This window comes from Stegostoma tigrinum, chromosome 1 (genome assembly GCF_030684315.1).
Source record: "Stegostoma tigrinum isolate sSteTig4 chromosome 1, sSteTig4.hap1, whole genome shotgun sequence".
Lineage (NCBI taxonomy): Eukaryota > Metazoa > Chordata > Chondrichthyes > Orectolobiformes > Stegostomatidae > Stegostoma > Stegostoma tigrinum.
This window is the reverse complement of record NC_081354.1, coordinates 48467066-48490346: the sequence shown is the minus strand read 5'-3', so window position 1 is coordinate 48490346 and position 23281 is coordinate 48467066. Positions and strand designations below refer to the sequence as shown.

At 39.4% G+C, this 23281-nt stretch overlaps 2 protein-coding genes across 7 annotated transcripts in view; one reads left to right on the top strand and one right to left on the bottom strand.

The window, feature by feature from the left end:
- prmt9 (protein arginine methyltransferase 9) overlaps nt 1–3892 on the top strand; it is a 78342-nt gene extending 74450 nt beyond the window's left edge. For 5 of the 6 annotated variants that reach the window (XM_059645218.1, XM_048528430.2, XM_048528420.2 and 2 more), the window contains 3 exons: nt 1383–1536; nt 1657–1779; nt 2721–3892. In XM_059645218.1, coding sequence (XP_059501201.1) covers nt 1383–1536; nt 1657–1779; nt 2721–2939 — 496 coding nt within the window. In that variant the 3' untranslated portion in view covers nt 2940–3892. The remainder of the gene's footprint in view (nt 1–1382; nt 1537–1656; nt 1780–2720) is intronic. The other variant, XM_048528455.2, reaches the window with a different exon arrangement.
- A 5607-nt stretch (nt 3893–9499) lies between these two features.
- The window catches only part of tmem184c (transmembrane protein 184C), a 33683-nt gene continuing 19901 nt past the window's right edge, over nt 9500–23281 (bottom strand). The window contains exons 8-10 of the mRNA XM_048530001.1: nt 22694–22793; nt 16428–16599; nt 9500–12877 (exon numbers count right to left, since the gene is read on the bottom strand). Of these exons, the coding sequence (XP_048385958.1) occupies nt 12597–12877; nt 16428–16599; nt 22694–22793 (553 nt within the window). The 3' untranslated portion in view covers nt 9500–12596. The remainder of the gene's footprint in view (nt 12878–16427; nt 16600–22693; nt 22794–23281) is intronic.

The following is a 23281-nucleotide window of genomic DNA, read 5'->3' as shown; positions in this document are numbered from 1 at the left end:
GGACTGCAGCTCTTAAACATTCCTATATATTTTTCTACTGTACCTCTAATCCTAATCAATCATCTTCGTCACTTCTTCCTCAAAGAACTCATTCAAATTTGTGAGACAAGATCTGTCCCACAAAAAGCCAGCTGACTATCCCTAATAGGTCCATTTTTTCCAAATAAAATCATAATATTAATGCAAATTAGAATTAATATTATTTTTATAATTACATTCTGTAAAACACACATGTTATAAAGTTGATACAGGGAAGGCTTTGAAAGTACATTACTTTGTTACATTATAAATAGAAGCTTTCAAATTAAATGTGCACACAACAGTATCAGGAAGAAGACTAAATTCCTATGAACATTCCTTTGTTTAACTTGATACCCAATTTTTCTTCTTTAAAACGTTTTCATGGTTAAGCCTAAGCCATATAATGTGGCACTTGCTACAAAGTGTATGTCTTATGCTATTTGTTGCAAAAACTGCTTATTTACTCCTCTGTACAATTGTCCACCTCTTCCTTATCTATCTGCTGCTGAAACCCTCATCTGTCTTTTTGCCATATCCAGACTAGATTATTACAGTTCTCTCCTGACCAACCTCTCATCTTCCATTCTTCAGAGAATTCCGCTCATTTAAAACTCCTCTGCCTGTATCTGCTACATTTTCCTCATTTCTTAAATTGACTGCTACTCACCCAGTACTTAAATTTTCATGCATTTTGTTTAAATTGTCTGTGGGCTCATTTCTCCCTATGTCCGTAAGTTCTTTCAACTCTGCAATCCCCATCTATTCCTCTAACTTTTATAATTTAAGTTTGTGCTTTCAACAGTGTAAGGCCCTGCACTCAGAAGTTATCTGCCTTAAGTGTTATTCTCAAATAGTCTCCTCAAAACTAATTTGTGTGTGTGATTTTTCATCTCTCCTCTGGCTCAGTATCCGGTATTTTGATTATGCTTGTTTGAAGTGCTTTGGGAAATTTTATGACACTGAAGTTATTATGTAAATTATAAAAACAGTACTGGAGAAACTCAGCTAGTCTACTGGCAACTGTGGACAGAAACAGAGTTAACATTTTCAGTCTAAGGTGACTTTTTCAGGACTCAGCACGTTAACTCTGTTTCCCTTTGCACAGATGCTGCAAGACCTGTTGAGTTTTTTTCTCATTCTTTCTTTTGATTTCACATTTGTAGCATTCATAGTATTTTGTTTTTTATGAAAATTCATGTTTTCTTTTTAAATCAGTCTTAGTTCTGGCTCCAAAACACAAGATGGTGATCAGCACAAACTAATTTGATGTGTTCCAGTGATCTTTCAAAGATGTATAAATTATTAAAGTTTGGTGAATAAATTTAACTGTAGGGACAAGTATTCTTTGTATTTTGGTTCAGATGTTTGCTTCGACCAGAGGGAAGGTTGTTGCCTCAGTGCATAAAAATCTATGGAATGCTCATCGAATCTGAGACATTACAGCGAGAAAGTGCTGTCCAAGGAAAAGAAGCCACACTTGGGTTCAATATTGCGCCTTTCATCAACCAGTTCAAGGTTTTTTTAATGTATTTTTATAATCAAACTATTAAACTTAGTTAATGTTTGGTTCAATGCACAGGGCAGGTAATCTATATGATTAAATTAAATTTAATTCACCTTTGGTTCCCTTTAAAGGTACCTGTCCACGTGTTCTTGCATTTATCCACGTTGCCTCATATCCGATTGAGTGAGCCAGTGGAGCTATTAAAACTGGATCTGATGAGCTTGGTCACCGATGAATTGTGCAGTGAAATCAGGGTAAGATAAGTTTTCAAAGGTTATGTCATCCGCTGTGCAGACTTTAGCAGCTGATTTAGTTTCCTTTTCGAACATTTTTTATGATTTTTGGCATCACTATACTTCAAACAAACAAACTAAAATCAGTCTGATTTCCCACTGCCATTAGAAATTGTTTCCGTTTGAATTAAAGTGTGGAAGATCTGCCATTTTCCATCAGAACAGTCACCCAACCCAGCAGATGATGATGAAAACTGACAAATAATTGAGAAGACACCTTTTTTTTATGATTAATCAGTTTTCTAGGCACGAGAATAAGGGAAAATTAAATATAAATAAAATAACATTTAATTTATCAAGTCACAGAGAACTGAGTATTAAAAGTGATTATTTTCAATATCAATGCGAATTGACAATTTCACTCCGTTCCCTGCCCTACTATGGTAAACTTTGTCTGAAAACCTTATGGATTGTTGTCTGAGTTAGGATGACTCTTACCATGCTACTCATTTATCTGTTGTAGAGAAGCTTAAAATTCACATTTTTATATTTACATCCATTCATGGCCCTATGTCTGTAATCCTATTCAGCTCTACAACTCTTCGAGTTCTGCAGTTGCCCAGCTCTGATAGCTTACACATGGATATCCTTTGTCTCTCAATTGGTGCCTGTATCTATAGTTGTTTATGTCTTAAGCCCTGGAATTCTCTCAATAGATTTTTCTACAAATGGTTAGTTTCACTGAAGATTTTTTTGACAGTTACAAATAAATTGATGCATTATTTGAAATGTAATGAAAATTAATCAATGTCACAGTGTTGTACAAAATACGACATGAAAATGTATTAAAGTCAAACCACATAATTTGTAAGGGCTGTTTATTCAGCTTTCTCATTACATGTTCTTTTGGATATCTTTATGGAAACATAATCTCATTACTGTTTATCTGTTTGAAATTACAGGTTCAAGTACATTCATCTGGAAGACTAACTGCAATCCCATTTTGGTACGAAATTTACTTGGACACAGACGTCAATCTAAATACTTGGAACGATACTTCCCATTGGAAGCAGGCTGCCTTTGTTTTGGATAATCCAATCCAAGTTATTTCAGGAGATGAACTTAGACTGAAAATCCAGTTTCACAAAAGTACTATCTCAATGACTGTAAACCATGGATAGTTAATTTTAGTATTCAGTTCGTCATACCAGACTCAAAACATTACTGATGTTTCTCTCTCCACGGATACTGCCAGACCGGCTGAGTTTCTTCAACATTCTCTGTATTTATATCACATTTCTAGCATTGTATTTTCCCTTTGTTATTGTTAATTTTAAAGTTGGGCTCGTGTTTTTAAAAAAAAGTAAATTGAGTGGAGCTCATCTATTTTATGGCATAAATTATTGAGTATCAAACAAGTTTGTCAAGTTGAATGGGAAGAAATACCAATACAAAGCAAAATTTTGTCAGTGTTGCAAATCTGAAATTTAAAAACTACTTTGAAACATTCAGCAGGCCTGAGCACATTCGTAGATAGAGAAACAGAGTTAACATTTCAGGTCAGTGATCCCAACAGAGGTCTTAAAAGGCAACTGTTTGAAATGTTAAGCAGAAAAGATTCAAATAAAACTTTTCTATCCACTGCTAAAGGAAACCTACAGCAAGAAGAATAAAAAAATTAGAATGCTATCCTCAGGCATCCAGTAATACATAGTACTGCACATACAATGATTAGTTGTTGTTAAGCAGGCAAAAGTGGTAGATAATTTAAATGACCAATAACCTCATCTTCTGGTTAAGTGCCCATTTAGTCTTTGGATGAGGACAAAAATGGTGGCCAGGACATCAGAAGAATTGCCTGCACCTCTTCAAATAATGCCATAGAATCTTCAAAGTCCACTGATTTCATCAGAGCAAAACCTTTATAAAGTCACACTTGAAAAACTGTACTTTTAACATTGCAATGTGTTCTTGAGCCACTGTATATAAACGACCATGTGTTGCATATATTCTTGTATATTTGTGCAAGCGTGCTTCTGTCCTCCTTTACTGTAATCACATTTTTATGTGATTTTATCACATTACTCTAATTTGTCAAGTTATTGTTACTTATAAGGACAACTTATTTGGAAAAAAGCTTCTGTTGTGCTTATTTGTTAAAAGGAATTGTTTCCAAAACAGTTTGGCTGGTTTAGAATTTTTTTTATTCATTCACGGGATGAGGGCATTGCTAACCAGCCAGCACTTTACTGCTCATTCCTAATTGCCCAGAGGGCAGTTCAGAGTCAGCCACATTGTGGGTCTGCAGTCATGTGTAGCCCAGATCAGGTAAGGATGACAGTTTTCTTCCCGTAAAGGGGCATTAGTGAACCAGATTTTCCTGACAATTGACAATGGATTCATGGTCATCATTAGATTCTTAATTCCAGATATTTTGTTGAATTCAAATTCCACCATCTGCATTGGCAGGATTCATTCCTGGGTCCTCAAAATGTTATCTAGGTCTCTGGATTAACAGTCTAGTGATAATACCACTAGGCTATTGATGAGATGTTTTGTAATTTTTGCCCCAGTTACAGTTTTTGTTATTGATGAAGACAATTGGGCACAAATCGTCACAGTTGACAACATCTAAAGTAATTTTTTGTTTGTTCATGGGCTTTACCGTCTATGCCAGCATTTATTGCCATCTGAAATTGAGATGAAAAGGTGGTAGTAAACTACCTTGGTGAACTGAGCAATGAAAATTGTATATGTATTTCTCCATAGTGAACATTGAATGAGGTTCCAGTCAAGTGGGTTGCTTTATAAAAACTGAAAGAACTGTGGATGCTGTAAATCAGAAACAAAACCAGAAGTTGCTGGAAGAGCTCAGCAGATCTGGCAACATCTGTGAGGAAAAAATCACGAGTTAATGTTGTGGGTCTAGTGACTCTTAGATCTTTGTTGCTTCAGCTTAGATGATGTCACGCTCCTTGAGAAGTGTTTAGAGCTACATTTATCTGGGCAAGTGAATATTCTATCACACCCCTACTTGTAGATTTTGGGCAGACTTTGGATAATTAGGATATTTATAGAACATAGAATGTGCACATTTCATCCTTATATGCAAGGTCATGGGATCTTGAGTCAATGTTGATGACTCCAAGATCAGCTCTGGACTATGCAATTGCACTGTGCCCCTATGGTGCGTCAGTCCTGTTGGTGGGAAAAGACAATCCCAGGAATGATCATGGTTACCTGAGATAATGGGAACTGCAGATGCTGGAGATTCCAAGATAATAAAATGTGAGGCTGGATGAACACAGCAGGCCAAGCAGCATCTCAGGAGCACAAAAGCTGACGTTTCGGGCCTGGACCCTTCATCAGAGAGGGGGATGGGGGGAGGGAACTGGAATAAATAGGGAGAGAGGGGGAGGCGGACTGAAGATGGAGAGTAAAGAAGATAGGTGGAGAGGGTGTAGGTGGGGAGGTAGGGAGGGGATAGGTCAGTCCAGGGAAGATGGACAGGTCAAGGAGGTGGGATGAGGTTAGTAGGTAGCTGGGGGTGCGGCTTGGGGTGGGAGGAAGGGATGGGTGAGAGGAAGAACCGGTTAGGGAGACAGAGACAGGTTGGACTGGTTTTGGGATGCAGTGGGTGGGGGGGAAGAGCTGGGCTGGTTGTGTGGTGCAGTGGGGGGAGGGGATGCACTGGGCTGGTTTAGGGATGCAGTAGGGGAAGGGGAGATTTTGAAACTGGTGAAGTCCACATTGATACCATATGGCTGCAGGGTTCCCAGGCGGAATATGAGTTGCTGTTCCTGCAACCTTCGGGTGGCATCATTGTGGCAGTGCAGGAGGCCCATGATGGACATGTCATCAAGAGAATGGGAGGGGGAGTGGAAATGGTTTGCGACTGGGAGGTGCAGTTGTTTGTTGCGAACTGAGCGGAGGTGTTCTGCAAAGCGGTCCCCAAGCCTCCGCTTGGTTTCCCCAATGTAGAGGAAGCCGCACCGGGTACAGTGGATGCAGTATACCACATTGGCAGATGTGCAGGTGAACCTCTGCTTAATGTGGAATGTCATCTTGGGGCCTGGGATGGGGGTGAGGGAGGAGGTGTGGGGACAAGTGTAGCATTTCCTGCGGTTGCAGGGGAAGGTGCCGGGTGTGGTGGGGTTGGAGGGCAGTGTGGAGCGAACAAGGGAGTCACGGAGAGAGTGGTCTCTCCGGAAAACAGACAGGGGAGGGGATGGAAAAATGTCTTGGGTGGTGGGGTCGGATTGTAAATGGCGGAAGTGTCGGAGGATAATGCGTTGTATCCGGAGGTTGGTAGGGTGGTGTGTGAGAACGAGGGGGATCCTCTTGGGGCGGTTGTGGCGGGGGCGGGGTGTGAGGGATGTGTCGCGGGAGATGCGGTCAAGGGCGTTCTCAATCACCGTGGGGGGAAAGTTGCGGTCCTTAAAGAACTTGGACATCTGGGATGTGCGGGAGTGGAATGTCTTATCGTGGGAGCAGATGCGGCGGAGGCGGAGGAATTGGGAATAGGGGATGGAATTTTTGCAGGAGGGTGGGTGGGAGGAGGTGTATTCTAGGTAGCTGTGGGAGTCGGTGGGCTTGAAATGGACATCAGTTACAAGCTGGTTGCCTGAGATGGAGACTGAGAGGTCCAGGAAGGTGAGGGATGTGCTGGAGATGGCCCAGGTGAACTGAAGGTTGGGGTGGAAGGTGTTGGTGAAGTGGATGAACTGTTCGAGCTCCTCTGGGGAGCAAGAGGCAGCGCCGATACAGTCATCAATGTACCGGAGGAAGAGGTGGGGTTTGGGGCCTGTGTAGGTGCGGAAGAGGGACTGTTCCACGTAACCTACAAAGAGGCAGGCATAGCTGGGGCCCATGCGGGTGCCCATGGCCACCCCCTTAGTCTGTAGGAAGTGGGAGGAGTCAAAAGAGAAGTTGTTGAGTGTGAGGACGAGTTCAGCTAGGCGGATGAGAGTGTCGGTGGAGGGGGCCTGGTCGGGCCTGCGGGACAGGAAGAAGCGGAGGGCCTTGAGGCCATCTCCATGCGGAATGCAGGTGTACAGGGACTGGACGTCCATGGTGAATATGAGGTGTTGGGGGCCAGGGAATTGGAAGTCCTGGACGAGGTGGAGGGCGTGGGTGGTGTCACGGACATAGGTGGGGAGTTCCTGGACCAAAGGGGAGAAAATGGAGTCCAGATAGGTGGAGATGAGTTCGGTGGGGCAGGAGCAGGCTGAGACGATGGGTCGACCAGGCAGGTTTGTGGATTTTGGGAAGGAGATAGAAACGGGCCGTGCGGGGTTGGGGAACAATGAGGTTGGAGGCTGTGGGTGGGAGGTCCCCTGAGGTGATGAGGTCATGAATGGTGTTGGAGATGATGGTTTGGTGCTCGGGTGTGGGGTCATGATCGAGGAGGCGGTAGGAGGTGGTGTCGGAGAGTTGGTTACCTGAGACTTGTTTGCAAGCAGTGATTACAAGTATGCCTTTGTTGCTTAATTAGCTCATGGGACAACTCTTCCAACCTTGATACAATCCCCTAGAGGTTAGTATAAAGGCCTTTACAGTGTCAACAGAGCTGTGAAAATACAAAAGCAGTAATTCTGGAGGCTAATAGAGTCTGTTTTCAACGTAGACCCTTGGAATCCCAGGTGCTTTTCTGTCTCTCAAGTGTTTGGGCATTGTGGTAAGAGAAAGGGTTTAAACAGTCCTTGGAATAGCATATGGATGATGATGGGATAGTGTAGGGGAATGGGCTTAGATTAGTTCACAGGTCAGTGCAACATCGAGGGCCGAAGGGTCTGTTCTGCACTGTATTATTCTATGTTCTATGCATCTATTCATTGTCTACATAAGAGATTAGAGAGCAAGACTTCAAAAGAAGGTAATCTCAGAATTACTTTTCCAGATACAAACTAAAAGGAAGGAAAAATTAGGGAGGTTACTGCTTGGCTAAAAAGAGACGGTTTCCATTCTATTGGGCAATGGGTAAAATGAGAGCTTATTAGAAGCTTAGACTCCATATAAAGAGGAACTGATGAACTGGCAGAACAATTATTTAGTAGTGTGTAGTTTAAGCTAGGAAAGAGGGGGAAGGAAAATAATATTACAGTAACAAGTACAGAGGTTAGAAAATAGGTAAATGAACAAAATTTAACAAGTAATAAAAAGGAAATAAAGGAGTATCAAAACTTCTGGTAAGGGTAGGACTTCAAGTAATGAATCAAGGTGTCAACTCAAACAAAAAAGAACAATGGAAAATTCTAAATGTGAAGATAAAGTGCACATATTACAGTGCTCAATGAGAAATAAGAACAAGACATAGGAGCAGAAGTAGGCCATTCAGAACATCAGGTCTGCTATGTTATTCAATGAGATCATACCTGATCTGATTACTTCACCTTCACCCAATTGTAACTTGATACTCACTTGTTAAAAATCTGAACCTTACATTTACTTAACACAGCCATGTCAACCTAGTGCAGTAAAGAGTTCACAGATTCACTGTTCTCAGAAAATAATTCCTCCCAATGTCAGAATCCTTACTTGAGATTACACCCTCTGGTCTCAACCTTTATACATCAACCTTGTTAAGCCCTCTAAGAAATTTGTATTTCAATAAAGTCTCTGCTCATTCTTCTGATTTCCAGTAAGTACAGCCTCAACCTTTCCACCTAAGAAACTCCTTCCATGTACAGAATCAGCCTAATTAACCTTCTCTGGACTGCCTCCGAAACCATTTCCCCCTTGGATAAGGGGACCAAAACTACTGTCAGCATTCCACATGTGTGGAATTTGTACCCTTGTAAACACTATTTTTACAGTTCACTTCCGTTAAAGGGCAACAAAAGAGTATGTTATATTTGTAAAAAGCTTTTTGCGATTTATGTTTGAGGACTCCCAAACCCCTTGGTTTGCATCTTTCTGAGGCCTTTCTTCATTTAAATAATAAGTCACTGAGAAAGTGCGTAACTTCGTATTTTCCCACATTATGTTCTATCTGCTAAGATTTTGCCTGCATAACACCTGGCTAAAGCCCTTTGTCGATTGTTGGCATCGCTACTTGCCTTTCCACCTGTTGTCATCCACAAACTTGATTCTAATACATTCAACTACATCATCCAAGTCATTAATGCAGATGCATTTATAGATTATTGTTGTGGCTCCAGCACTAATTCCTATAGCACTTCACTAATTATTGGTTGCGAACTGAATATGCCCCTTTTATCCCAATTCCCTCATCTCAAGTAGCCCTTTATGCAATTCTTTACTAACGTGCTCTATTTGAATTTTTAAAATGCAATGTGCTGGTTCCCCTTTATGCTGCTTATTACCACCTCAAAAAATTCTAATAGTCTGCCAGACATGATTTCCCCTCCTGATTTTGTTTGATTATAATACTGTATATTTCCAACTAAGGTGGGGAAAATGAAACTTGAGGCAAGTGGATTAAAGGCAAGAGGATTAAGTTCGAGAGAAAACAGGAGGCACAACATTAAAATGGAGACAGTATAGGGATCAAAATACGAAAGGAAATCATATTCATGGAACTGAAGTACACGTTCACCAGATTTTAAATGAATTAATTTGGAATGTACTGCCGTATACTGATTGTCAACTTCAAGCAGATCATTTAGCACAATCTTACCACGTCTGTGAAGTATTAAATTAGTGGTTGAAGTTATTAAACAGATTGTATATTTCTCTAAACAGGATTAAACTTAACAAGGAATCAAAACATATACAAGAGTCAAGTTCCACATGATCCATATTTATTAATCAATTGGTAGCTTTTCTTCCAAGTTTAAACTGCTATGTTACAGTTTAAGAAGCAAATTCAAAATTTCCTATTCATTTCTGAATAGTATGTTCAATATATATTGTACAGATAACCAGTTTAGTTTGATTTACATAAGGCCATTTAACATTTAATATTTGTCATAGTTCCATTTTAATTTCTGGACATGAATAAATCTTACTAATAAAGCACAACTGTTTCAGAATATAGGTACACTTCCAATTCACACTGTACCTTTACTAAATCACAGTAATTAGCGTAATACCTCCAATTAGTTAAATTTCATTAGCAGCCCATCATTATAGCACTTCTGATAATTTTTGGAACTTGGGTGGCTCATATTAAAATAGCAATAATTTTGGATAGGCAACAGTCCAAAAGGAGCTTTCATAAATATACAAGTGACAAATTAACATTGTCTGAGTACAGACAACAAATTTTAATTTTAAAGATGCCCGAGCCACAGGTTTATTTTCAGTAATTTGCTTAACAGCAGGAAATGGATCCAAGCTGCTAATGTCACAAAATTGCTGTTTTGAAACAATAATAAGCCACTAAAGTAGGAGCTGCACACTGTTGTAATTACTGTTTGGGGTTGGGTCTCAGAGAATATACTTGAGACTATTCAAAACGTAACAGATGCTTTGTTGTAGTGTACACTTTTTCAAACAACTCTTTTAAAAAGTGAATTTTCATACCACTATATTTGACAAATGGCTTTTGTAGAAAGCGTCACTGGAGCTTTTACATCACCGAAAAGGATAGCAGGGATTTGGGTTTAACGGTAATGCAGTAGTTCCTCATTACCAGAGTGAAGCGTACACCAAGGTTGTGTTCTCAGGATTGACAGGAGGAGCTTTACACCACAGCCTTTTACCTGAAAGGTCAGGGTGCTACTAGTAGAAATAGTGGTATAAAAAGTGATCTTTTCAGAGAGAAATTAACATTAGCAGAGGAATTTTCTTAATTCATCCATGGGATGTATACATCACTGGTAAAGTCATCATTGCCTATACCTAAAATGTGGATTATAAATTGTACAGTTCTGCGTTAAATACAACTCCAATTTCTTTAGCATCCCAGTAGCACAGCAGCACTAAGACAAATTCTAAAACTCAGACTACTGTTGTTTCCAGAAGTCAGGTTTGACATCTCAGTTTAGCCTTTTGAAAGGATGGAAACACAGGGAGTGGATGGCAAATAAGCTACACTGTTCTGATCCAAACTGATTACAAATTGATCTTCAAGTGTGATGCACAATTCCCAAAAGCATCTCAAAATGTAGGGAAGAAAATCTTTTAATTGTTTTATCAGCTTCAACACAGGCATTCTGCCTTTTTTTCCTTAGAATTTGCCAGCAATTATACTGCCAATGTGTGCCACTATGAAATCAAAAATATTTTTGTCCTGTACAATGTTAACACATAGCTAACTGTTTCCATTCTGCACAATTCCAATGCCATGAGTTATAAATAAACTGATGTAACATTTCTGGAGTTTATTCAAGCCTGTCATATTAAATTTGAAATCTTGTAGATAAGTTAGCCAAGAAACCAAAAAAGAATTAAGTAATTCCTGCTTGTTAAATACACAGTATAGTGTTTCTACCACCCTATCTACCCTACTGCCCAGTATTTCCAGATTAGCCAGCCCAAGTTTCTTAATGTATTACAATTCAGGTTGAATTACAGTAAAAAAATGGTTAAAAGTGTTACTACCTAAAAATAAAATTTTTCTTTTAAAAACAAGAGACTGATCTTTACCTACCCCAGTTGCCATGCTCACCCTACTCACTTGTGCAACATTCCTGACATTTATTATTCCTCAGCAAAAACCAGAAATTGTTGGAGAAACTCACAGGTCTGGCAGCATGAGCAAAGAAAGGGGAGTTAATGTTTCATGTTTGGTGATCCTGAAGTTTCTGCAGCAATTTCTGCTTTGGTTCAAATCTTAAAGCATCTGCAGTTCTTTGTTTAATTTTATTTGTTATTTCCTTGTTTAACTGTGCTCACAAATTTTCTAGCAAGCATTACTTTGACAAGACTCATTTATTACCAAATCATTTGCAAACAGTAACAAAATTAAGTTGATAAGTAGGAAGTATAGATAATTGCTTAGTTAGTTTTAATAAATGCGCAAGCAATTTAAGGTAGAATAGAAATGAATGGTATTTATAAAGAACACCTTCCAAGTCCACCATTTCTACCATCCAGCAGGACAGGTGCAGTAGTAGCATGGGAACACTTGCATGATCCTCTCCAGATTACACACTATCCTGACTTGGAAATGTAATGCTGTTACTTCACTGTCTCACGGTTAAAATCCTGGAACTCCCTACTTAGCAACACAGAGAGTGTACCCTAAACCATACCTCAGTTAATTGGACAGCTGTTTTGTGACACAGAATGATGCCAACAGCACAGGTTCAATTCCTGCACCATCAAAAGTCACCAAAGATCCAGCTTTTCAACCTTGCCCCTCACCCAAGATGTGATGATTCTCAGAATAATCACAGCAATTGTTTCCCTCTAGTCTCAGAGGGCCAAAAACTGCTTTCTCATTAGAGTGACTTTCATTTCATTTTAGCAATTCAAAAAGGTAGTTCACCATCACAATCGAGCAACAGATGCTAGCTAACCAGTGATGCCACATCCCAAGAAAGACAAAAAAAAGGTAGTGGTTGCTACTGTATCAAAGGACTAATAAAATTAGCTTCAGATTCTAACAACCCTTGTTAATTTCAGAGAGTTCTGCACATCGATGGATCCTGTAATGCTCTGACCAATATGTTAGCATCATGGGCAGATGGTATACTTAAAATTGTTTTAGAATTCCAGAATTTTGTGCATCTACTTATTCAGTATTCATCATCATTTCTTGTCATCTTTCTTAATATACAGTATTAGATTTCTAAACTTCATCCAAGTTTCAAATTGAGTTCATCCATAATATTCAGTATGGTTATCTATAGTAGCAAGAGAAGCTATATGACCTCAAAAGGAACGTAGGAGGTGAATATCTGAAGTAACAATACACGTCGTAATCAGTTTCATGCTGAATTGTTAGGCACCGGATTTAAGGAGTGTTCAGTTTCTTTCTCTTTGGCTGATTCATCAAGACAGTCATTTGATTCTGGAATAGATTTAGGTTGGGGTGCAAGAACTGCATGTGTTTGTCCAAATCCTTGGTAATGTCCCAGTGGAGAAGGTGGGAGGGATGGAGTATCGGAATTCAGGTCCTGGCTTGCTGAAGACAGAAGGCTGGTGTGTTCATTGTGCTCCTCTTCGACACCAATATTTGTTTTCCTTGGTCGACCCAAAACTGTCCTCCCTTAAATTTAAAAATTGAACATTATTCACTTTTAAACCATTTCTGCAAAAAAGTAACATCTTGATGAAGTGGCTGCCACTACATTTACACACTATACATCAGATTCAGTTGTCTGCATAGATGCTTTCAATGATTAACTTAAACCTGTGCTATACAGAAGAGCATTCTGCTTCATTAGATGCGTTCCTTCAGAATTCTTATCTACAAGCAAGAAATACTCAGGAAAGCAGGTAGGGGACAATCCCTGTCTTCCAGTCAAGTTGGGCCTGACTCCAAATTTGAAAGACAAGGAGACAACTAAAGTCATAAGCACAGCTGCTGCAGTGTTTGAAGATTTCGTACTATAACGTGATCCAGCATCCTCAAGTCATGGGACAAGATTTATTTTGCGCAGATCATATTTTGAACCAACAGCTAGCAACATGTCAGTTCCACACATACAATATTTATTCTTATGTTAACATTGTAACTGTCTTCTACAAAACTGGAAAACAGTGGAGATGATACCAACTCAATTGGGGTTAAATTGGGGTTTGCTAAATAAAGTTTTACTTGCCATCAAACCTATTTATCCCCAAAGATGAACTGCCCATTGGAAAACAACAATGCTAAAATGGTCATTTTCTCTGTTACCAGTTATAAACAATTCTTTGGGGGGCAGACAGGGAGGAAAGAAAATAATTCTTTCATAAGCAATTTGAGACAGACAACGCCACCTTGTGATTGTAAATGGTACAGCAGTAATAGAAACAGTTGGAACCGGATTTTTTTAAAAAAGTGCTAGGGAAGCTGAAGATGTCTGGCAGCAACAGTGAAGAGAGAAACAAAGGTAACTTGAGATAATTGAGATAAACAAAGATAATTTGAGCCAGATTGGGTTCTTATTCAGAAACATCAATAACAGTATTTTACCTCTGGTATTATGAAACCAGGTTTTATTTAAAGTGAATCTATTTAACTGACTAACTTGATTGAATTTTTGGTGAAGTAAAATAAAGTTGTGGAGTGTAATGCAATTGACTTCCAGAAAGTATTTGATCAATGTGTCACATGGTAGACAAAATACAATATAGCTACCTTGGTCCATGGGAAAAGCATGGAAAGGAATATCAGTGAGCTGTTGTTTCTCACCCTTCAGGAAAGTATACAGTGAGGTTCCTCACCTCAGAAAGCTCTCCAGGAATGAATACCATGACCACTTTTTAAATTTATGTTCATGATCTAGAATTGAGTGTGCACAATTTCAAAATCTGTACCTAACATAAAACTTAAGTGTTGCAAAGGAAAGTGATAGATTTTAGTAAATATACAGAATGGTAGAATTGACAGAATATGTTGCAGCTGAACTTTAAACATGTGAGAAATGATTTATTTTCGTTGGAGGCATGTGGAAAGACAGTGCAAATGAAGGATACAATTCAAAAGGTGGGCAGAAACAGAGGAGCCTACGTGCACAAAGATAGTGAAGATAGTGGTGCAAGTCTTGGTCGTCAAGTTTAGTTTTAATTTCATTGATTTTTGAATTGCATCATTGTTTTAAGTAACAAAGTCAAGGAATGTTGTAGCTCCTGTAGTCATTGGACGAGACAAGCAATCCCTGGGTTGTGAATGAGCTCTGTTCTAGAATCCATTCACAAGTCAGTGCACAATGCAAGACAATGTAAAGCAGCTGTTCGTACATACAGGAAATTACAACCATGTGGGATCGCATACATAAATACATGAGCTTGTATGTTATACATTCGTAAATCAAACCTCCTGTATGTATCTTTCCTTCATTAGTTATATATACTTTTAATACAAAATCAAGTCATTGCTAAAAGGAGACAAAGTCACAGCTTGTAGTCTTGTGCACATTAGGACTAGGAAGCAAGAAACCTTACATGAAAAAGTGACAGCAGTTTACACAATATAAAAAGAGGGGGTGCTGTGCGATTGGGCCATTGTTGGCATGGTGATGCAGCTAGGACAGTTAATTGTCAATCATTTCTCTCAGACCAAGCGTGTGGACTCTGATTGGACAGGCTGTTGCCATGCAGAGATTGGCAGTTTATGATCACTTTCGTAAAGCAAACGATGCAATGCATGCACAAATTCTTTTTGCCTACATTAAATAGGATCTTGCCTATTAGTCTATGTGGCTTCTAGCACAGGTAAATGCATCACACTTTGACCCTAACTTAATAATAAACCAATCAAATTGATTTCGAATATAATTCTTGATGCAGTCTGGAATATTTAGTGATTGTTGTCCTGCAGAAGGGTAAAGCCGTACTTGAGATTAATCTTGTGGCATACGAAATTGTAGGAATCCTAACACATATTGTAAACAGACTTTTGACTGGCGACCTAGGCATCTGCTTGTTGTGTACGCATGATCCTGAGATACGGCATATCAAAACTATTTTGCATAATTTTGGCTACATTGATCACCAGTTGCAGTACAACCTGCAAGCTCATGAAAATATGTATAGTCCTAACCCTACTTTTGACCCTGAACAGGTAAATTTATTGCTACTAAATACAAGACTTGTTTTCTGCACCAACAGGAAGCTGCATCAGCCTAAAAGACATTATTTACCATACAAACATCTAATGTTATAGGAATTTCAGTGCCAGTCCGATTCCAAGTCTGTACACTGATGACTAAACAACTGGTAGACCATATCAAACAACATGTCCTCTTGAATATACACAGCAGACAGCATGCTAACTGTGCTCAACCAGCATGTGCTTGCAAGTCATAGCTCATCATATCCAACATTAGATGTGATTCTGCTATTGGACAACATTCACTAAATAGTTTTGTAATAGAGCAGAATAAACTGAAAATGTTAGCAAAGCATCTGGGATCTTGGGCTTTTTGGATACAGGATTTGGGTGTAGAAGTGAGAAAATAACCTAACCTTTACAAAACATGGTTTGGGCATAAGTGGAGTATTATATGCAATTTTGATATTGTATTTTATGAAGAATGGGAGAGCCCTTGTTTGAACGCAGAACAGGCTTACCAACATAGTTTCACGAATAGAGGAATTTAGCTTCTTTTTGATTGGCAAAGCAGGGGTCATTCTTTTTGATGCAAAGGAGATTGAGGGGATATTTGATGGACTTGTACAAGAATGATAGCTTGGACCAAGCGGATAAGGAAAAACGTACCATGGGCTTTTGGGAACAAGGAGACTAAGATACAAAGGTTCTGGACAAGATATGCAGGAAATGTGAGGAAAAACTTCATTTACTCAGCATGTGATAATGATCTGGAACTTCCTGCTCATAAGGGGCAAAAGAACCAGAGACAATGATTTCAAAAAGGAAATAAATTTATAGCCAGAGGGATAGAGCAGAGAATTGAGATTAACTGGATTCATCCACAGCAAACTGGCATTGATTCAATGGGCTAAATATTCTCCTGTGTTGCCAATTAATATAATTCTAGTTGATATTTCATAAAAGACAGCTCAGACTCTAAAGATGATGTGAAAACATAGTTTATGAATAGATTTTTAGGTGAAATAAAAACGATTTCACTTAAACGTGACTTCCTTACCAACATTCCGTACTTGTTCCGATATGTCTGCTCTGATGTCAGAGATATCCCACATGGCAAAAAAAGAATCCAAGCAGGAGCCTTCTTCAGCTTCCTGGACGTATGGCTTGTAGGAAAAACTATAATGATGACCAATTGCAGCAAAAAACATTTCAATACAAATCACAAAATCCTGGGGGAAAAAATACAAAGTATTTAATGAAATAATTGTGTTTAGTTACATAAATCTTAATTCTAGATAGTTTTGATACTTAGAGCATAAAAAGAACAGAAACAAGAAAGGGTCACACATTCTCAAGTTCAGCTTTGGCTTGTTGAAACTTCAAAAGTTCCCCATCATCATCATGAATATACTCAGGAGACTGAATATCCAATAGTCTTTTAGGGAAGTGAATTCTTAAGATTCACAATCCTCAAAGTGAAGAAATTTCTCCACATGATCCAAAGTGGCCAAAATCCCTTAACTGGACACAATGACCCTCTTTCTAAATTCTACAACCAGGGCAAAGAGTCTTTCAGCATCTAACCTATTAAATTCTCTCAGAAACCTCAATGTTTCAGCTCATTCTTCTAAACTTCAAACTGCATAATCTTTCCTGCAAGGCAATGCTCTTTTTTTGTTCAGAATCAATCCAGTGAACATTCCTCACGTCTCACTCCCACTCTGGTAGTGGAAAGCAAAACCCCAGTTTCTCATTTAAAAAACAAAATCCATTGTTTCCTCCAACATTATATTCTATCTGCCAATTCCATCTAAATTCCTTTAAAGATACTATCTATGTCACAGCATATGTTTCCACCTAACTTTGTACTGTCAGCATAATCACTTTACACTCAATTTTTTTATTTGCTTTGAGAATATAAGCTTTAAATAGCTGAGGCCCCAGTGCTGATCTTTGCAGCATCCAAATGGTAACAATACACTAATATTGAGGATGTGAAATTCTTGAGGGGGCTGAAATTCACTAAACTGTTCATGGGAACAGGATATTAGACTCAAAGCATGAAAACAGACCCTTCAGTCCAAGTCATCTATGCTGATCATAATCCCAAAGTAAACTAGTCCCACATGCCTGCCAAATCCTTCCAAACATTTCTTCTTAATGTACTTATCTAAATGTCTTTTAAACGTTGAAACGGTACCTGCATTCACATTTCCTCTGGAAATTCATTTCAAGTGTGGAATGAACTTCCAGAGGAATGCCCGTCATGTCTTTTTTCGTAAATCTTTCTCTTCTCATCTTAAAAATATGCCCCTACTCTTGAACTACCCCAGCCTAAGGAAAAGACACCTATCATTTATCTTATCTACACCCCTCATTTTATAAGCCTCTGTAGAGGTCACCTTCTAGTCTCCAGTACAAAGAAGTCCTTGTCTGTCCAACCTCTCCTCGTACCTCAAACGTTCCATTCCTGACAACGTCCTTGTAAATCTTTTCTGAACCGTCTCCAGCTTAATATCCTTCCTGTAACAGGGTAACCAAGATTGGATGCAGTACTCCAGAAGAGGTCTCACCAACATCCTGTACAACTTCAATGTAATGCCCCAACTCCTATATTCCAAGGTCTGAGCAATGAAGGCAAGCGTGCTAAACGCCTTCTTAACCACCCTATTTAAATATGAGATGCAAACTTCAAAAGAATTATGTCCCTGAATCGCTCTGTTCTACAAAACTACCTAAGGCCTACTTTTAATAGTATAAGTCCTGCCCTTGTTTGTTTTACCAAAATGCCTCACATTTATCTAAATTAAACTTCAACGGCCACTCTTCAGCCAATTAACCCAATTGATAAAGATCTATTTGTAACCTTAGATAACCACTTTCACTGTGCACTATATCATCAATCTTGGCACCAAATTTACTCACAAATTTTCCCATCTTCTCATTTAAATCATTTACATCCTCAATATTAGTGTATTGTTACCATTTAAATCATGTATATAAATGACAAAAGTCAACCCAGCATTCATCCTTGTAGAATACTGCTGGTCGCAGGCATCCATCCAAATAAACAACCCTCCACTATCACTGTCTCCTGCTATTAAACCAATTTTGTACCCAATTGCCAAGCTCTCTGTGAATCTCATGTCATCTAATGGCACATCAGATTATATTATAAATTATATTACCGTTTGGTTACAAGATCATACGTCAGAGAAGCTAAGATTGTTCTCCTTGGAGTAAAAGGAGATCACAAGAGATTTGATAGAGGTGCACAAAATTATGCGAAGTTTAGATATGGTAAAAGAAAAGCTGTTTCAATTAATTGATAGTACAAGGACAAGGAAAACAAATTTAAGTTTTCTGGGCAAGAAATTCAAGGGGATGCAAGCAAGAATTTTCTTCTAAAAACAGGCATAAGTGGTAATAATCTGGAACAAGCTGCCTATGTGAAGACGAGTTACTGAATGATTTCAGAACATTGGGCATTTAAAGGAAATAATTTTTTCAGCCTAAACAGATAAAGTGGGGGACTGGAACTGGCTGTATTGCTGTACAGAGAAAAGAGAATATTTATGGACTGAATAGTCTCCTTCTATACCATTATGTTTTTAGGAGTCTTTTGATGACACTTATAAGCTGCTTATCACTACTGTTTCCTGACCATCAATTAACTATTTCTCCAAATGTTTTGCAACAAGTTTTTACTGTGGTATCTAATCAAATGCTTTGTGAAAACACAAATAATACAGTATTCATTTGTTTCTTTTTAATCACTGTGCTAGTTACATCCTCAAAGAGCTCTAACATTTGTAGGCAACACAGTGGTTCAGTGGTTAGCAGTGCAGCCTTGCAGCGCCAGGGACCCGGGTTCGATTCCAGCCTCAGCTGACTGTCTGTGTGGAGTCTGCACATTCTCCCTGTGTCTGTGTGGGTTTCCTCCCACAGTCCAAAGATGTGCAGGCTAGGTGAATCAGCCATGCTAAATTGCCTGTAGTGTTCAGGGGTGTGTGGGTTATAGGGGGATGGGTCTGGGTGGGATGCTTCAAGTGGTGGTGTGGCTTGTTGGGCTGAAGGGCCTGTTTCCACACTGTAGGGAATCTAATAAAAAAAATTGCTTTCAGTGAATCATTTAAATGTATTAATTACATTCATCAGCTGTGTGTAATTTAAAATACATACTGATAGGGTTAAAGGAAAATGATGGGAAGTGGAAGGCTAGCAACCTCAAATACAGCTGAATGGCCTTTTGAGTCTACTGCAGATTTTGTTTACATCCTCTCTAAGACTGACTACCTTATAATGCAAATAACTTTGTGCCTTCCCTCAAAGAATTGACATAAATCACAATGATAGTCTTCAGTGAAATCTGTTGATAGCTAAGGTATACCTGTCAAAGTTCCTGGGATATTCTAGGGATTCCATTTTCACTACCACAATTAACATGAGGAGGATCTTAAGCAATTGGCTTGCCCTCTTTCAAATGGAACAAAATCCTAGCAGAAATCAGTTCCATTCCATTTTCTAATCCTTGTTGTGTAATTCATAAAAGGAGCACCTGGAATTTTAGATCAGTGTATTTTATATACTAATATTCCATCCTCTATGAGCAACTCATCCTCAATCTCAAGTAGCACTGCTACTTATCACTTTGTCAATTCCACAATTTCCCTTTTATCTTTCCTCCTTATTAAGGAAGTACTTACCATATGGGTGGCACAGTGGTTAGCACTCCTCCCAAAGACCCAGGTTTAATGCCACCCTTGGGTGACTGTATGCAGTTTGCACATTCTCCCTCTGTCTGGTGGGTTTCCACCAGTTGATCTGGTTTCCTTCCACGGTCCAAAGATAGAAACATAGAACAGTACAGCACAGAACAGGCCCTTCAGCCCACAATGTTGTGCCGACCATTGATCCTCATGTATGCACCCTCAAATTTCTGTGACCATATGCATGTCCAGCAGTCTCCTAAATGACCCCAATGACCTTGCTTCCACAACTGCTGCTGGCAACGCATTCCATGCTCTCACAACTCTCTGTGTAAAGGACCCGCCTCTGACATCCCCTCTATACTTTCCTCCAACTAGCTTAAAACTATGACCCCTCGTGTTAGCCATTTCTGCCCTGGGAAATAGTCTCTGGCTATCAACTCTATCTATGCCTCTCATTATCCTGTATACCTCAATTAGGTCCGCTCTTTTCCGCCTTTTCTCCAATGAAAAAAGTCCGAGCTCAGTCAACCTCTCTTCATAAGATAAGCCCTCCAGTCCAGGCAGCATCCAGGTAACCCTCCTATGAACCCTCTCCAAAGCATCCACATCTTTCCTATAAGAGGGCGACCAGAACTGGACGCAGTATTCCAAGTGCGGTCTAACCAAAGTTTTATAGAGCTGCAACAAGATCTCACGACTCTTAAACTCAATCCCTCTGCTAATGAAAGCCAAAACACCATATGCTTTCTTAACAACCCTGTCCACTTGGGTGGCCATTTTAAGGGATCTATGTATCTGCACACCAAGATCCCTCTGTTCCTCCACACTGCCAAGAATCCTATCCTTAATCCTGTACTCAGCTTTCAAATTCGACCTTCCAAAATGCATCACCTCGCATTTATCCAGGTTGAACTCCATCTGCCACCTCTCAGCCCATCTCTGCATCCTGTCAATGTACCGCTGCAGCCTACAACAGCCCTCTATACTGTCAACGACACCTTCAACCTTTGTGTCGTCTGCAAACTTGCTGACCCATCCTTCAATCCCCTCATCCAAGTCATTAATAAAAATTACAAACAGTAGAGGCCCAAGGACAGAGCCCTATGGAACACCACTCACCACTGACTTCCAGGCAGAATATTTTCCTTCTACTACCACTCGCTGTCTTCTGTAGGCCAGCCAATTCTGTATCCAGACAGCTAAGTTCCCCTGTATCCCATTCCTCCTGACCTTCTGAATGAGCCTACCATGGGGAACCTTATCAAATGCCTTACTGAAGTCCATATACACCACATCCACAGCTCGACCCTCATCAACTTTTCTAGTCACATCCTCAAAGAACTCGATAAGGTTTGTGACGCATGACCTGCCCCTCACAAAGCCATGTTGACTGCATTTGATCAAGCCATGCTCTTCCAGATGGTCATAAATCCTATCCCTCAGAATCCTTTCTAACACCTTGCAGACGACAGACGTGAGACTTACTGGTCTATAATTGCCGGGGATTTCCCTATTTCCTTTCTTGAAGAGAGGAATTACATTTGCCTCTCTCCAGTCCTCAGGTACGACTCCAGTGGAGAGCGAGGATGCAAAGATCCTCGCAAGTGGCGAAGCAATTGCATTTCTCGCTTCCCAAAGCAGCCGAGGACAAATCTGGTCCGGGCCTGGCGACTTGTCAATCTTAATATTTGACAAAATTTTCAGCACATCAGCTTCCTCTATCTCTATCCATTCCAGCATTCACACCTGCTCTTCAAAGGTTTCAAAGATGTGCAGGTTAGGTGGATTAGTCATGGTGAATGTGTGCTTACATGGATAGGGTGTGTTTGTGCACGCGTATACGTGTGTATATGTGTAAACATGTGTGTGCACATGTGTGCATGCACATGTATACATGTGTGCGCGCACGTGCACAAGCGCCCTTTGGAGTGACTGTGCAGGTTCAATTGGTTGAATGGCCCCTGCTGTACTGTAGGAATTCTACAATTCTATGATTCAATTAAAATTGAAATAAATTTCATTTAACAAATTTAAAATTAAAATTAAAATAAAATTCAACTAAAATTTCCCAATGAAGTCACCTTCAAATCTGTCAAACCCACATTTACCACATCATCTATTTAGCAGAATCTAACTAAATGAATTGAAAAATCAACAGTTAATTTCACTCTTCTCACGTGTGCTATGCCAGTACTCAACAGCTTTACTAGGTCAGACGTATTTTTCACAAAAGTTACTTTGCCACCCCCAGGACATCAATTATTGAATATACTCTTGCAATTTCCTACCTATCTGACGCCAGGTTAACTAATCTAAGAAGTTATTTTTGTCCTTTTTGTTTTTATTACATGCAATTCCCCCAGCCTGATCTGTAAATGTAACCAGCTCTGGAAGGTTGTAATGAATGTGGAGTGTGTGTCTGATCATTAAATGGTGGACCTTTTTCTCCATTCCTCAAATAGACAAAATACTAGACATCTACCAAGACAGCAACAATGATTAGCAAATACTAAGTATTATTTTCTAGACAAAACCTCTGAAAACAATTTGAAGACTAGGAATAAAAAGGTTCTCGTTAAGTTGTTTTAAACATGCAATTGTTAAAATTTACCTGCAGACCAGTAGCAACAGCTTCCACACTTTCCCAGTCCCATGTATGTTTCTCAGAAATTATACCAACTTTCACAAGTACAGCAATCAAAGCAGCTTGCCTATAATGAATTGAAAAAATACTTTTTCAAAACAATTTGCAATCTAATTAATAAGCTAATTAATAAACTAGACTCAGATTCTGCACGAGGTATTCAGGAAGTTTTTTATTGCAGGTTTCAGTTTGAGGGTTATAATGTTCCTATGTGGCAAAACACAAAATAATTAAAATTTATTTCCAAATGTTTAAGACAGACATGTCCAACTATTAAAACCAAAAAGAACTGTGGATGCTATAAATCAGGAACAAAAACAAAGTTGCTGGAAAAGCTCAGCAGGTCTGGCAGCATTTGTGAAGGAGAAAACAGAGTTAGTGTTTCGGGTCCGGTGACCCTTCCTCAGAACTGGTGGTGGCTGAGAAAATGTCAGTTTATATGCAGAAAATAGGGAGGTGGGTGGGGTAGGGAGTAAACAATAGGATATAGAGCCCAAAGAGAGAGAACACTGGAACACTGCAGCAAGACAACGCAAGCTAGAGGAACAACACCTC